Source organism: Wyeomyia smithii, chromosome 1 (assembly GCF_029784165.1).
Source record: "Wyeomyia smithii strain HCP4-BCI-WySm-NY-G18 chromosome 1, ASM2978416v1, whole genome shotgun sequence".
Taxonomy (NCBI): Eukaryota; Metazoa; Arthropoda; class Insecta; order Diptera; family Culicidae; genus Wyeomyia; species Wyeomyia smithii.
Genome location: NC_073694.1, coordinates 38,495,577 through 38,512,021, shown reverse-complemented (window position 1 = coordinate 38,512,021; position 16,445 = coordinate 38,495,577). Strand labels below are relative to the sequence as shown.

The 16,445-nt window shown below is 40.4% G+C and overlaps 3 protein-coding genes across 7 annotated transcripts in view; 2 read left to right on the top strand and 1 right to left on the bottom strand.

Moving 5' to 3' along the window:
* LOC129718663 (facilitated trehalose transporter Tret1) overlaps nucleotides 1-2,766 on the top strand; it is a 36,253-nt gene extending 33,487 nt beyond the window's left edge. For 2 of the 4 annotated variants that reach the window (XM_055669661.1, XM_055669660.1), the window contains exons 2-3: nucleotides 850-1,467; nucleotides 1,532-2,766. In XM_055669661.1, coding sequence (XP_055525636.1) covers nucleotides 862-1,467; nucleotides 1,532-2,368 — 1,443 coding nt within the window. In that variant the 5' untranslated portion in view covers nucleotides 850-861 and the 3' untranslated portion in view covers nucleotides 2,369-2,766. Of the gene's footprint in view, nucleotides 1-512; nucleotides 768-849; nucleotides 1,468-1,531 lie in introns of those variants that run through there. The other 2 variants (XM_055669659.1, XM_055669658.1) reach the window with 2 other exon arrangements.
* LOC129718665 (zinc carboxypeptidase-like) lies at nucleotides 2,626-4,324 on the bottom strand. Its single transcript, XM_055669662.1, has 2 exons — nucleotides 3,876-4,324; nucleotides 2,626-3,813 (listed from the first exon to the last, which is right to left on the bottom strand). Exons 1-2 carry the CDS (start codon nucleotides 4,320-4,322, stop codon nucleotides 2,806-2,808), a joined length of 1,455 nt encoding a protein of 484 aa, XP_055525637.1. The 5' UTR covers nucleotides 4,323-4,324; the 3' UTR covers nucleotides 2,626-2,805.
* A 705-nt stretch (nucleotides 4,325-5,029) lies between these two features.
* Nucleotides 5,030-6,953, top strand: LOC129718662 (zinc carboxypeptidase). 2 transcript variants are annotated; one of them, XM_055669657.1, is made up of 3 exons: nucleotides 5,030-5,400; nucleotides 5,456-5,705; nucleotides 5,760-6,953. In XM_055669657.1, exons 2-3 carry the CDS (start codon nucleotides 5,634-5,636, stop codon nucleotides 6,747-6,749), a joined length of 1,062 nt encoding a protein of 353 aa, XP_055525632.1. In that variant the 5' UTR covers nucleotides 5,030-5,400; nucleotides 5,456-5,633; the 3' UTR covers nucleotides 6,750-6,953. The 2 variants fall into 2 exon arrangements, with proteins under 2 accessions (XP_055525632.1, XP_055525631.1); XM_055669656.1 differs by having other exon boundaries at nucleotides 5,031-5,400; nucleotides 5,464-5,705.
* Nucleotides 6,954-16,445: the final 9,492 nt, after the last annotated feature.

Sequence of the window (16,445 nt, the reverse complement as noted above, 5' to 3'; positions counted from 1 at the left end):
ACGTCAGAACAAAACTTCACAGGTAAACTGACACAAAGTAACGCGACGTGTGTTTTTTATTGGATTTATCAATAAGATTTATATGTTGGTTTCGATACATGACGGTTTTATATAGGTACCTACTTTATGAAATATATTCCGCAATATTGCGATTCGTTAAAATTATTGTATCACACTTTTTTTAACAAATGGATTTCTAATGGAATCAATTATAATTAAGAGATCTTTTGGTACGGTAAATTCATTGGACAAATTTAATAGAGAATATATGTCGACTTGTTTCAGTGTACTATGGCCATGTATTTGAATTGTTGCCAGACAAGCAGTATTTTTTCACATAATTTAAGAGGAATTAACAGTTAAATGCTTGCGAAATTCGTTCACTCTTCTCAAAATGTAACCGTTTTTGTGTGTCTGTCCATTTTTTGAATTTTCAAAAACCTATCTTGAATAAAAGCTAATGAAACTTGTTCAAGCCATTCCAAAGAAACTGGCAACTCCGGTTTCACTCATGCTTTGTTTTACTTTTACGTTTCCAGTCCGTTTCACCCAAGGTTGGGTGTTTGTAAAATTTGCAAAACAATGACTTGTAATAGTGCTTATTCATTAGTTAGTAAAAGATAAATCGTGCTGCTTAGTACACAAAATCTGCTACAGCTAAAATGGATAATTCCAGCGATGCTCGCACCCCGCTGATTCCGGCTATTCCGTCGAGCTCGCGTCCGTATGGTGCCACCATTCCAGCTAATGAAATTAGTCGTGACGATGTACATATACTTTTCACGTCCTAATATTTCGTCGTAATTTTCGAGTTTGATTACAACCATATTTTTTTGCTTAATTTTGCAGGCTCGCGATACGATGAGCAGCTTTGTGGTGAACAATGTGGCCGGTGAATCCGGTCGTAAGCTGCCACAGTATATCGCCGGTTTGGCGGCCTCCGGAGGAGCTCTGGCGGCTGGTACATTCCTGGGATGGACTTCGCCAGCGGAAATTCCCCTGGTTACGAAGCAGGAGTATGGGTTCCCCATCACCAGCGAGGAGTTTTCCTGGATCGGATCTATGGCTAATTTGGGGGCGGCACTGATGTGCTTCCCCATTGGTGTCATGATGAAGCTGATGGGACGCAAGTGGGCCATGCTGTCGATGGTGTTGCCACTGCTGCTCGGTTGGTTGCTGATTATCTTTGCCGATAATGTCGCCATGCTGATGGCGGGTCGTTTCTTCCTCGGTGTCGGCGGTGGTGCTTTCTGTGTGGCTGCCCCAACGTACACGGCCGAAATTGCCCAGTCATCGATTCGAGGAACGCTCGGAACATTCTTCCAACTGCTGGTGACAATTGGTATTCTGTTCGTGTATGCCGTCGGTGCCGGCGTTAGTGTGCAAGTGCTCAGCATCATCTGCGGTGTCATTCCGCTTGTTTTCGGGCTTATTTTCTTTTTCATGCCTGAGAGTCCGTACTACTTTGTAAGTGTGATACATGTCTTCTCAATTAATGGTAATATTAAAATTTTTTGAAACATTGTTTTAGGTGGAAAAAGCTCGTTACGATGATGCATCAAAATCGTTGAAGTGGCTTCGCGGCAGCCGTTACGACGAGCGCGCGGAAATCGAAGAACTCAAAGCCGAGGAGGCCAAAATGCAAGCGGAAAAAATTACCTTCACCCAAGGCTTTCGTCAGAAGACCACCATTCGAGCGTTAATCATTGCTCTTGGGCTGATGTTCTTCCAGCAGATGTCCGGTATCAATGCTGTCATTTTCTACACCAACTCTATCTTCGATGATGCTAACACCGGTTTGGAGGCTACCCATGCGACGATCATCGTTGGTTCCATTCAGGTCGCGGCTACTTTACTGGCAACTTTCATCGTGGACAAAACTGGCCGTCGAATTCTACTGCTAATCTCGGATTTCTGTATGGCGATCTCCACTATTCTGCTTGCCGTCTACTTCCAGCTGAAGGAAGATGATCCTAGCCAGGTGACGGAGCTCGGTTGGCTGCCGGTGCTGGCGGTTTGTCTCTTTATTGCCATGTTTTCAATCGGATACGGTCCAATCCCGTGGCTGATGGTTGGTGAACTGTTTGCCAATAACGTCAAAGCGTATGCCAGCCCACTGGCCGGAGTATTCAACTGGCTGCTTGCTTTCCTGGTTACAAAGATTTTCGATACGCTGCGTACGAGCCTTGGCATTGCGGGAGTCTTCTGGCTGTTTACCGGGTTCTCTCTGCTGGGAACGGTGTTTGTCTTCTTCCTGGTTCCGGAAACAAAAGGCATCTCTCTAGCGGAAATTCAACGACTGCTGGGTGGCGAGAAAGTCAATACTACGGAAGATGCCCCAGAAGAGGAGAAGCGGGAAGCGCAATGATTTTGCTGTCCCAGACTGATGACCAGGTAGGATTTGTAAATATTTTGTCAGCAGGATACAAAAGATTGAAATTCCACTAGCAATGTTTGAACGAAGGATTTCAGCGAGATCTTCTGCTCATCTTACCACTAACAGAACAGCAAAGTTTTAACTGTGCTGAACAAAGCAACTATTATAGCTATTTAGCAATCTACAAAACGCATCACGGTTTACGATGAAATGAGACAGTACTGAAACGTATTTAAACGCATCACATCTCTATCGTGTTATGTAATATTATATTATCTATTACTTATTTAAGATACAAGCTCACTTTTCGTTCTTGATTTGTGAATGCCGGCATATCCTTACAAAGTTTAGAAAGTGGTTGAAAAAAAAGAACAAAATTTTTCAAATTACTGTAAAACTTTTATTCTCTATCACAGTTTTGAATAACTTCATAACTCTCCCTTTACTTCGGAATAATAACCCAAATCACGGGCTGTGTTTAGCATTGCGACATACGCGGCGAGCGTCTCCTCGCCAGTGGGAATAATCTCCTCAGCGGGTAAGATAAACATATTTGTGCTCTCCGGTGGCCCACGCAGCTCAAATGTGAAAGCCACTGGAACGTCGCATTCGGCGAACACCCAGTCAACGCTATCCCCGGATGAGGGATAAATGGTTTCGATCATCGCACCAGAAACGTACTGCTTGCCGTGCGTTTCCCGAATTGCTGCCGAACCGCGTTCCCCGATTGTCTTCAAATCGTCATAATTCTGCACCTTATCGGATGTATATCCGAACGGGAACATGATAAGCTGCGAAAAGGAGTGCATAGAGAAGTAAGTACGAATTCGACTGGACCGCGCATTTTGCTTCAAGAACTGTTGCAAAACTTGAGTCTCCGGTTCACTTGCAGCACTTGCTCCGGCAAAGTCGTATGCGCATGGGTCTGAGCTGGCACCGATTCCGTTCCAATCGCTTTCAAAATTACGATTCAGATCGACCCCACGGCACATACCGTAAGGGCGCCGATTTTTACGCCACAACCGATCCGACTCGAATGTATACTTGTAACCGTCTGGGTTGACCACCGGGAAAAAGAACCAATCGAAACTGTCAGCCAAATCCGTTACCGCCGGATCTTTTGAGGTAAGTAACTGGTTCAGCAAATAGGTACAGATTGCAGGCGAAATCCACTCCCTCGCGTGAATACCACATTCCACGAAAACGGCTGTATTCCCGGCTTTTTTCGACAATTTGACGCCCTTGATGAGATTGTTCTCGTAGCTGGCCTGCAGCTCTATCACAAATAGGAAAGGATACTTTGTAGCTTGCCAATCTAACCACTTGTGAATAGTCTCCAGCTGATAGTAGTGCTGCCAGTCAAACCGTTCCGGGTTTGCATCGATTGGACCGATAGTAATCTCTTCCTTGTCAATTAATTCTTGAATGTTGTACAACTGTAAATAAAGTTTTCGAATTATTGATAAGTACTTAGGTAGTGCCCTTAAAAAATTCATACCAATACTGAGCCTTGAATGTGGTATCGCTCGAGCAGGTCACCTATCTCAGCAATCTTCTGAGGCGCCACCATAATGGTCAAGTTCTGATTCGCGTGCCGTGCATGGCCCATAAAGGTGTAGCTATCACTACGATTCTCGAGTTGCTGCATCAACTGAACCTGTTCGTCACTTTCCAAAAACACACGGTAAATTCGAAACTGATCGTACCGTGCTTTGTTTGTCGATTTGGAAACATCTTTGCCATCAATGAGGACAGCGGCATTTAACACCACAATGCATGTGACTAGTAACAAACGGTAAAACAATTGCATATCAAACAAAAGTTTCAAGTAAAATTTATATAATAAATCGCTAGATAGTACAGCTGATAGGACACTGAACCGTACACCGTATACTGCACAAAAAGAATGCAACAACCGGCAAGTTCGTGTAAATAAATGGTTCATGAAAATTGATTTTAGCAGAGTCTATGTGTATATAGAGTCGCGCGAAGAGAAAATCTGTCGTTTCGGCAACACAGTTTTTGTCCCGTTTGTTGCCAGGTCTTGTTTTTCACCATGCATAAGCGAATATCATTTTTTGAAATTCTTCACAAGGTACACAGTTTTGTAAGATTACACCGGTAATGTTTTGTTAAATTTGAGTGAACCAGTGTACAGGTTTAATGTTGGATTGAAATGTGTAAGTAAAACTTCGGAAAAAACACATATTCTTTATTACGCTCAATTACAACACTTTCCATCCACTCCTAACATTATCACCTTGTTTATTTACATTGCTCGATTGGTACCCTCGTTTGACACTGATTTGGTTCCTTTGGTTTCATCTTTGCGGGACTCTTATTATAAACATAGACTCTGGATTTTAGTACACATTCACTCTCAACGAGGTACATACAGGTGAGGAAAAAGAAGATATTTGTTTGCACTAAAAGCGAAAGAGATTAAAACCCCTTGAAGACTTCTTCGAAAAATCTACCAAATATAGTTTTTTTCCACATTGTATTTGGAGTTCTACGTCGTCAATGTTGACAAACAGAAGCGCTTTAGACCTGAGATTTAAACCGTCTGCCGTACCTATTCGGGTTATTGAGATTTTGAAGGCTGTTCGCACCTACGTGAACACTCATATCCAGTTGTCAAAATGTGCGTGATGACAAAAGCAAAAATATTTTCTTCTTTCTTTTTCGCATGCAAAAACCAAACAAATATCAGCAACACCGTCAACGCGAATATGAACTTAATTTGTCACACATCCCTCGGTGTTCACATTTCGTCGTAAACAAACAACCGTGAATCGTCAGTTTATCTTATCTTATTTGAAAATTAAAATATATAGGTAGCACTCGCTTCAATATACAAAAGCTTTTCATCTCGCAACGAGACATTCTCTGCTCATCGTTCATCGAGCTATTTAAGCTTATCGGACACAACAGCGCACGGCAGATAAGTGCCGCAGCATTCAATATTCAAAATTGAATAACTGGAGGAACCGATCAGTCAATCAGTTCTGCCACGATGGCCGGTAGGCGTGTTCGATTTTATTTGTTTCTTCTGCAAACAATACTAACCTTACATAGTTTATCAGCTGCCGATGGAACACCACAGCGTACGGTTGCCCGGTACGACAATTATCGGTTGTATCGGGTGCAGCTGGAAACGGATCAACATGTGCAAATCCTGCAGGAACTGGAAGCCAAGAGCGATAGCTGTACATTCTATGGACATGCCCGACAACCGGGACAACAGTTGACTATCATGGTTGCCGCAAACAAGATTATGGATTTTGAAGATCTGCTGAAACGGTTCGAAATCAAGGGACAGGTGCTGGTAAGTGCCTTAGTATTATTATTATCGAACAAACTTTAACTTATTAAGTTGTAGGAATACAACATTCAAAGCAAAATCGACAGTGAATCTCAAAATGTTAAACCTTCTTCGGTTAGCACCGACGAGTTTGACTGGAATCATTACTTTCACCTGGAGACTATCTACGCTTGGATGGAAGATCTAACCAAAAAGCACGATTTCATAACTGTGCACAGCTTAGGATCAACCTACGAAGGGCTGCCCATCAAAGGCGTTAAGCTGTCCCGTAAGTCGGGCAACAAAACCATCTTCGTGGAAGGTGGCATCCACGCCCGAGAGTGGATATCCTCAGCGACTGCTACGTTCATTCTAAACGAACTAATCACCTCAACTGATCCTCTGGTCGTCGATCTCTCCACCAACTATAACTGGTTCATCTTTCCGGTGGTCAACCCGGATGGTTATAAGTTCACCTTCGAGGGTGACCGTTTGTGGAGAAAAAACCGTAGACCGTACGGTTTATGTCGCGGAGTTGATCTCAACCGAAACTTCAACAGCAACTGGGGAGGAATCGGTTCCAGCGACGATCCCTGTAGTTATGATTTTTCTGGCGGTGAGGTGTTTTCCGAACCAGAGACTGTCGCGTTGGCTGATTTTATACGTAAAAATACCGAAAAGGAACAGATTCGAACATACATCGCTTTGCACTCGTACTCGCAGCTGATAATGTTTCCGTTCGGTCATACCGCAGATAAAATACCTAATTATGACCATCTGAATGGTATTACACAGAAGGCAATCGCAGCCCTCACGGCAGTTCATGGAACAAACTTCCAGGGTGGTAGTAAGCACGAAACTATTTACCCATCAAGCGGAGGCAGTATTGACTGGGCGTACCAGCAGGCAAAGATACCGGTTTCGCTGACGTTCGAACTGAGAGGTCCACCGGAGTCGACCGATATGTTCATACTGCCAGCAGAGCAAATCACTCCGGTGGGACAGGAAACGATGGCCGCATTTGTAGCAATTGTAACGGAAGCAAAACTGTTGGGGTATTATGATTAGTGGAATGTAATTTTGTTCTCATTTGGTAGCAACTTGTGACTACTATTGAGGAAGGGGTACGCTTGTTTGGTTTTATTGTTTCTGAATGTTCACTATTTTATTCAAGTTTTTATGAAAGGTAATTGCATTCAAACTCCTTGGAATAGCTTGTCTGGTTTATCAGAATGCTAATAAAACAAAAGTCTTATGATTGATAAGAAATGATCCCAAGCTTAACTTTTATTGTGGAATTATGTTTCACACAATTAATTGTTCCTAATAACTTTTACCCAAAATCAAACCGAGCTCGGCACACAATAGCATAGATTTCAGGATGGGAACGTTGCAGCGAAAACCAACACCGTCAGTAAAACAAGCTACCTACAGATAATCTATCTAATAAATTGGTCCAGCCCCCGCTGCGAAAATTTGTCCAGTATGCTTGGTACAGACACATATTAAAAAGATTTTCAAGACTGAATCGATGACCGTATGTGATGCTTATTTTATGTCGATTCAAAACTTTTCTCGTTAAAGAAAGCAAAGCAGTTTGATTTCATTGTTTTCAATACATTTGAATTTATTACAAAACTTTTGGTAAACAGTCCAGGATGTCGTCATTCAAAGTTACTGTCGGATTATTACCAGACATTTAATTCGCATTTTCCCTGATTTTATTTGAATTTTCTTTGCAAGCCTGCAGGCAACGCCAACCAGTAGTGTCCAGTCCATGTGTCAGCTGGTAGTCTATTGTAATCTTGTGGAGGCGTGAGAAGGAGCTTGTAAGGACCGCTACTAAGTTTAACGCTCTTTCAAGGTCGTCTCTCACCATTACAACAAGCCCGATTACTTTTTTTTTCTGTGTAGACTCATCACTGGGACCAGAGATTAGATCTATTGTGATAGATCTAATCATATATATTTATATTATTGGTAGTATCACTATTGAAGTTAAGTTATACCATAGACTAAAGAGACATAGATATCCAAGTTGGGCTACGCTGCATATAATCTCAAGGCAACCCTATGAACTTGCCATCTGTAGGCCGTTGGGTGAACTAAAGCATATCCACTCGGAAAAATATCATCGCACTCCTTATCATTCCACACTGTAAAAAAAAATCACGTCGAAGTGAAGTGATTTGCTGTTGAATTCGCACTACTTGCCGAACATTTCAAAGTGAAAAGAAAATCCTTCGAAACATGTTAAAGCAAAGAACGGTGAAATCAACAGCAAATGACTTGATTTTCTGTTGTTATGTTCATCTTTTTTGATATTCTTATGTTTGAGCTACAAAATGTTGGTCATTTGGATATTATCTGCTAATCACAATAAATTTAAAAGGTTTCTGTTTATTTTAGATTTTTCAGTTTTATTTTATTCTAGGTTTTCAATTTAATTACAAAATGACCACTGTCGCTGTGTCGGTGTATTCGAATTCAGGATCTGTAAAAGAGTTGTTTTATTATTATTTTATTAATATCAAAGATTCAATAGAACTTACTCCCAAACAAATTTTTAATCTCCGGGGAAAATGTGCTGCTTGCGCCTTTCGCCATCGCGACTATTTTTGTTTCGTTTTATGTTTTTGACGTTTGTCAATTGGAATCGCAGCTGTAATTCAATTGATTTGAACAGTGGTGCAAATTCAAGAGATATTCATTATAACATGATGGTGATTTCCATTGAACAGTTTTCAACGCAAGATCATCTCATTAGAAAGTGTTAATCATTGTGAAATCAACACTAAATCACTTCAATTTGCAGTGTGACGTGACGAATCGAGTCAAGTGCAAAAACACTTAAAGTAATCGTATCATTTAATTACAGTGCAGTGGTGAGCTTGACCAGATTCTCACACCCAGAAAAATATCATGTTACTTTCAATCAGATTTGTACGGCGGTTTTCAATCGACTTTACAATATATTCTAGATGATTTGCAATTTCAATTTATTACAACAACACTGCAATGAAACCTCGCGTAATTTTACAAATTAGCATGAGTCACAAAATGTAAACATCTCATAGATACTCTCATCGAATTGTCGAAGGTGACGAAAAGACAAAAAAAGCTTCATATTCACTTAAATTATTTTAACGTTGTTTATGTTGGTGTTAACGTTGGTGAATAAGTTATGCTAGGCTTTGCTACTCCTTGTAAATGAATTAAGAGGATATTAAGAGAGGTATATAACAACGATTTTCACACAGTAATGTAAAACCTTAGTTAAAAATTTAGGTTTTTAAAATATCATTTTTTCTAGTTACTGATATGTTGTCCAAAATTGGTCGCAGTAGATGGTCGAATGATGGTCTATTCGGGTTATTCGCGTTGAAAGAGATTTTGAAGGCTGTTCGCACCTACGTGAACTCTCATATGCAATTGTCAAAATGTGCGTGATGACAAAAGCAAAAATATTTCCTTCCTTCTTTTTCGCATGCAAAAACCAAACAAATATCAGCAACACCGTCAACGCGAATACCATCCTCCTAGCAATGTTGTCATTCTTTGTTGCACGTACGCCCACGCAGCAGCCACTCGAGTGCAATCGGAGAATTTGTGTTTGATGTCTTCGATGCCCATCGTTCAATGTTGACAATGCGGATCGTTGGCCCGACCGATTACATGCATCAGGCGGCGATGTTCCGTTTTTTTGTTGACCAGCATGTAGAGATCGCTACGGTAGTGTGAGGATAGTCTGCTTGAAGAAATATTCCCCCATATTCTCCTCCAGTTTATGTTGGGTCAATTTTGTTCAACCCTTGGTAGTTCGGTTGGATCCAAGATTCACCAAAATAAATATTGCATCGTTTTACCTTTGTTATACTATTACCTTTGTTATACTAAACAAAGGTTATAAAATCGATCGAAGAACGCAAAATAGATCCAAGGCCCGGAGAGCCGAACCTTATATACCATTCGACTCAGCTCGACGAACTGAGTAATGTCTGTTCGTGTGTATGTGTGTGTATGTGTGTGTATGTGTGTGTGTATGTATGTTGTCTGTATGTATGTGCCGCAAAATACTAACGCACCTTTCTTACAGAACGCAATATCCGATTTTGATGATCTTATACGCAAACGAAAGCTACTGTACTACCCCAGAATGCTACCGAGTGGATTTTTGATCAGTGGCTTAGTTCTCAAAATATTGATTAAAGAGTATTTTTTACATAAGATATTCAACTTTTAAGGCAAAATGAATGGCATGGAGAGCCATGTGTTATACACCAATCGACTCAGATCGACGAACTGAACAATTTCTGTATGTATGTGTATGTGTGCTTGTATGTATGTATGTGTAAATATGTTGTTTATATGTATAGTATATCAGAATCGAAACAAAAAAATTACAAAATAAACACTCATTTTACAGAACGCATATTCCGATTTTGATGTTCGCATGCTCAAATGAACGCCCTAGAGTACTTTAAAAATCATACTAAGTGCGAATTTTTATTGGCAGCTTGAACTGTAAAAATTTGACCGAAGTATCTTTCAGACATGGGATATTTTACTTACTGGATAATTCATCTCCCTGCTTTCTCTTCTTCTCTATCCCTCTATTTCTTTTTTTTTCGTATCGCTCTTCATTACTTAAAAGAAAACAACAATCATCGACAACAATGCATAATTTTTACACTCTTCGTAGTGCGTCTTAACTGATGTAAATAAATTACCCTTTAGCTTTTTCTTAAAAATTTGAATTAGATTTTAGAGGAAACTGCAATGCTCACTCGGCTCCTTTTCTGCCTTGCGAAGCTTCCGTCCTTACTTTTTTTGAAATTCATATATAAAATTGTACGTTGAACCCAGATTCAAAAATAAGAATCTTCTACAGCTTTCGAGAGCCAAACATTGTAGCAAAATCTGATCTCAAAGTGTTCAAATGTAACATAATTAGCGATACAGATATTTTAAAAAGCTTTACCAAAAATGTATAGACCTATTTACGTACGAATATGTTAGTGCCACCCGTTTACAATGCTACATTTTGAACAGCTGGAAAACTTTTCAGTTGTACACTTATTCTATGTTTGAATTCAGTTCTGAATATACTTCTTGCTCGTGACCAGGAATCTACAGTTGATGGTGAACGTAATTGGCAAAATAAGGAAAAAGTTTTGAGAAATTGTGAACAACGAGATGCGATGATTTACAGTTTGGATGAAACTGAAGCAACTTAACATGGCTATACACGTTTACTAGTGTGCGCAGGTGAAAAGTTACTTATCTGTATGATATGATACACTATGCTCATGTAAGATATAAATATTGCTTTCTAATTTAAGACTAAGTGCAAACAGAGTATCCATCTTATTCCGCTCCTCGTTATCGCAGCAAGTTTTATAAAGTCTTCATTTAAATTTTTATCATACAGCCTAGACCTTTTCCTGTATAATTCTGAACTATAATTTTTCGAGAACGAGTTTGTAGAAATTTGCTTCAATTCGTAAAAAATATAAGATGCTGATTCATAATTCTAGGTCCTGCGATTTATAAAGCAAAAGCGATATTCAAACCTTGTTTATGGGGATTTAAAAAAAAGAACTGCATTAAACTAATATACATATTTGCTCTTCTAGGATGAAATCAGCATGATTGTTATCTTTTACTGTTTCCTCAAATTCGATTATTTCAAGAAAAATTTGAGTTGCTTTTAGCTAGCATTTAAAAATTGGTTTGTAATCAAAAAAATAACACTCATATACTCCAGTGACAACATCCATAATATTTGTGAAACCCACGTCAAGCTTTAATTCAATGATCGTATTTGGTTCACCCTCTGAAAACTATCTTTTAAATTCGTTTTATTCATTATTGGAATTGGACTTACGTTGGTATACGATTTGTGGTTTACTGGTCTAATAAGTATAAAGTAATAGGTAGTTAGTATAACAAAGGTTTCTGCACCACTAGGTGGAATAATTCTGGTTTTTAAATAGAACTTAAAAGGATGAGTGAAAATTTCCAAATTTGATTTTCTCCGTTCTTTGCAAATATTAATAAATCGATTTAAACATTCAACCAAGGAATAGTGAAATTGATAATGAATGAGATCACAAACAATAATCTGCAACGGAAGCTACAAACCGAATAGGAGAACATTCTACGGCATTATTTGACGGCTGAGGCAGAATTATTAACCCAACCAGTTCCGCAAAGGGATTAAAGCTATAAAGTGGTTCGCAATCGACTATTAAAATTGGTACAAACAACAAATGATGACTAGAGCAAGATACCTGACTTCATACATTTTGCTCGTAACACCTTTATAACGGTGCCATCTGATAACCTTAAAACTGTGATTATTAGCAAAATCGATTTATCATGGTCAATCCGCTAGATGAAAATGAAAACAAGATGGCAATACTGTATGAGGATATTGAAAATTAGATGACAGGACCATATAATGATATTGAAAAACATGCTTCACCTTTCACCACCTTGTCCACCTCGTCATCACCAAAATAACAGTATACAAATTAGTTCAAATTTCGTTCACGCGCAGCGAAACTCGTGTCCGCTGCATACTGCAAGAGTGACGTATTGTGTACTAGTCATCTTAGGTTATGCTTAAAAACATATTGTTGAAACGACTATGAACGACTAGTCATAATATCATCAAAATAAATAATTCATATCATGGTCATCTCAGACATTGGCATTTATTTTTCTCCTGTTGTAATAAATTATTATTATTATCTAGACCATATAGATTAGTTTGTTCAAGACACCACACAAATCTGACCAAGCCTAAAAAAGATAGCAATTACCCTTATATTTTTCTGTGTGTGCTCATTAAATGTAGTTCACCCAACCGCCATCATACTCGGAGGGGCGCCACATTTTTGTTGCCCGTATTGTTGGTTGAGTTGGATATCTATGTTTCAATAATCTAAGGTTATACGCTTATCATCCATATCCGTGCTTGTGTGTAAGTATTACCTTTCTTTCAAGCTTACTGCTCTACTATACCTAGCCTCTGTCTATCCTAACGATGTCGCCTAAATGCTATTCCCTGGAGAGGACTTTCATACGTTACTCATATTAGTTTTATTATAATAGGGAATCATTTCTGTTAAAAGGAGAGTCAACAGGAGTACTGTAGAATTCAGATTGAAGGAAGGGTACGTGATGGGGATCCTGAGAATAAACTCATGCTAAAGTCCAAAGCAAACTCTGTAACCTTGCGGCTACGGAGCTCTCCGATTACTTAACTATCACCATTGATAGAAAATCAGAAATTCTGAGTAACTCGGACTAGGAACAACGGCTTCGAATCATAGAAATGACTGGTTTGACGGTGAATGCAAACAATTGGTTGAGAAGAAGATCGCAGCACGGGATCTGCACTCCTTGGTTGAATTCGGGTAACAGAAAACACGTTTTGCCGCCACACAATCCGCTTCCGTCGCTGAACTCACTTTGAGACCCAATTTTGACTTCCAACAAGACTTCGATAGTCTGTCTCGTCAACCAGCTGAAGTGCTATGGAAACTTTCTTCCATTGGCATCTTTACCCGCATCGCGTATTCTGAACTTCTCCACAACACGATCGATGTATCCTTGCATTGAAACACTGTACTTGTCATCTCTGAGCAACCTATATCCCTGAACGACCAGATGACCTTAATACTTAGTGATGTCTCCAGCTGCGTTTCTGTTCAGTTTATCTACCCAGCGACATCCAAGCTCTTTTCACCCAGCAGGTAAGTTGACCAGCTCTCACGTTCTATTTTGCTCGTGAGATTTAAGCTCGTCGACTATTACCGCCTTCCAGCTTGCATTTTCTTTGCAGGTAATTGCCTTCTTCATTCAGTTTTTGATGGTGACGTCAGTGCATTTTCAGGGTCGCTTCCAAAACTCCTCCTGCTTGCTTGCTCTAGTTCCGAGCAGCTTCCTTCGTATCGCACAGCTCAAGGGATTTTGCATCCCTGCTGATCAAAATCATATTCGTTTCAAGGTTCAAAAACCAACTTCTCAGCCTTGAGATCCAGCTTGCGCCGCTTTTCCTTATGCACGAATATGCACGTACGCTTCCGACCCGAAGATTTAAAGATGACCATATGAAGGCTTCTTTCGGTTTCAGAGCTCGAGTTTCAGAGTGTCTTACATACCTTGGACGACGGCCAACGCTGTGCAAATCGCTTCGCCCCAGTACCTTTTGCTCAACCCTGACACTGGAAGCATACACCGCAGCATCTCGACAAGGTAGCGGGTATTCCGCTCAGCAACACCATTTTGTTGTGGTGAATACGGGGCCGTTAGCTCGTGAATTATACCGCATTCCGCAAAATACTTCTTCAATGAACCGGAGCGGATCTTCTTGGGATAATGCCCGAACTGATTCTTCATCAGATTGCAAAAGTCCCGAATCTGCTCTCCATCGTCCGACTTCCATTGCAACAAATCTACCAACACGATGTAAAATAGGTTGCACAAGATTCACTATTAACTAGCATGTTTTGGGTCTACTGTTCGGAACCTGTTTCAAGTAGTACAGCCCTCCTTTGCACTGTCCAACTAGCACCGTTTCTCCTTCTTTCAAGGTATAGTATTCCGTTTCATCAAGGAGCACCCGAAACCCCAAATCTGTAATTTTCTTCACCGACAGTAAGCTCCCGGCTGTAGTTGGAACATACAAAACGTTGTCAAGTCTCACACTTGTTCGAATTCCGTCTCCGTGAAAAGAGATTAGCTTGCCGATACCGCATGCTGCCAATTTGATGGATTCTCCGTCCGACAACCAGACCGCTGTTGCTTTAGATTTATCCAAACCATCCAACATAGACGCATCACTTATCGTGTAAGCCATTGCACATGATTCTATATGTACTACCGGTAGCACCCGTCGCTAAGCACACTTCAAATCGAGCACTCGATTTGATGGCCATACCGCCTTCTTTTAATTTGTTATAATTTGTTATAATTTATTAAAATTTATCAGACAGAGTGTGTGTCTTAATAAAAAAAACTTAATACTAGAACAATGTCGAAAATTAATCACAAAAAGGTTACCTAACACGAATTCTATTTTTAAAAGCTGTACCAGTTATATTAAAATTGAACGCATCTGCTACTGTGTTAAAGCTGGCCGAAATGAAGCGTATTGGGTCTTATTGACCATATTGTGCGTTGCGTTGAGGCAGGTTCAACCGGGATCTTGGTCTGAGAGGTCGTTCGGGGGCATATATATCCAGGTGGCCGAGGATTTCCGGTGCATCGATTTCAATTAAAAGAACTTTACCAATGAATGCAGCTTGCGCCTCGAATCGTCTCTGCTCAAGAGTTTGCATTCCTAACAGCCGACAGCGATCAGTGTAGGCCAGGGCCGGCGGTTCATGTGGGTAGTGTGGGTAGTAGTACCCATTCGGAAAATGTCTCTATGGGTACTTACCCACACGGAATTATCCCCCTCCATTGCTTACTACCCACTCGGGAAAAAAATGTGACGCCGGCCCTGGTGTAGTCTGGCAGATTTGAGGGATTGCGCCAAGAGAGGAATCTTAGCGCATATCGTACAAATTTACGTTGCACGTATGCACAATCCAGGAATCGTGGAATAGACACCATACAACGGAGCAGAATTCTAAGATAGATCGCACTAGAGAGAAATACAGCGATCTGAGAGAAAACGGAACATGAATCCGAGTTGTCGATTAGCTTTAGCGATGATTTCGTTGTAGTGCAGTTTGAAAGATATCCAAAATAACTCCTAGGTCTCGAATTTGTGTCACTCTAGATAAAGGCTTCCTTATCTGATAGAAGGAGATGACACTACATTTCTGAATGCTTACAGAAAAAAATTCAACAGTTGCTGGAGCTCAACGCAGTCCGTATAACTTCGCACGATTTTAAAGAGTTTAACGTCATCGACGTACAATTTACGGCAACCTTCCGGAAGCAACAAAGAAATATCATTGATGAATATCATGAAGAGTAGCGGTCCTAGGTTGCTACCTTGCGGGACTCCAGACACATTCGTGAACTGCACAGAAAACTCAATTCCTATCTTCACACAGTGTTCGATTCATCAAGTAGGAACCAAGCCATTGCACGTGAGCAGATGAAACTCCAAGTTTCCCAAGTTTAGCTAAAAGTATCCTGTGGTCTACTCGATCGAACGCCGCTTTCATATCGGTGTATCTATTTGAGCACCGTTACTCATGTTTCGCCAGCAAGTCGAAGAGAATTCGGCTAAATTAGTCGTTATATCCACCAGTTGCTGGAGCTATGTAATGTTTGCAGCTGGCGAATAGGGCGTCGTTTACAATTATTTCCATTACCTTAGAGCATGCGCAAAAAGATGTGATGCCTCTGTAGTTTTTCACGTCACGTCTATCGCCTTATGCACGGGAAACATAATGAAGGATTTCCAACTGGAGGGAAACACGCATTGTCGAAGAGATAAATTGAACAGCAGGCATAGCGGATGAATAAGGACAGAAGCACATCGTTCCAGAACGCATGACGGAATTCCATCTGGGCCAACAGTGAAGGATGATTTCAGTTTATCAATGGCAGCAGTAACGTGACGACTTGTTATTTCTAGCGGATTGAAATCAATAACATCTCGAGGAAGGTCACTTAAAGCAGTATCAACCTGAGCATCAGAAGCAGTATGCTCATGAAAATTGCGCTGAAAGCTACGGGCAAATAGAGTACACTTTTCAAGCAATGTGCTGCCGTGACAATCACCAAGAAACATAT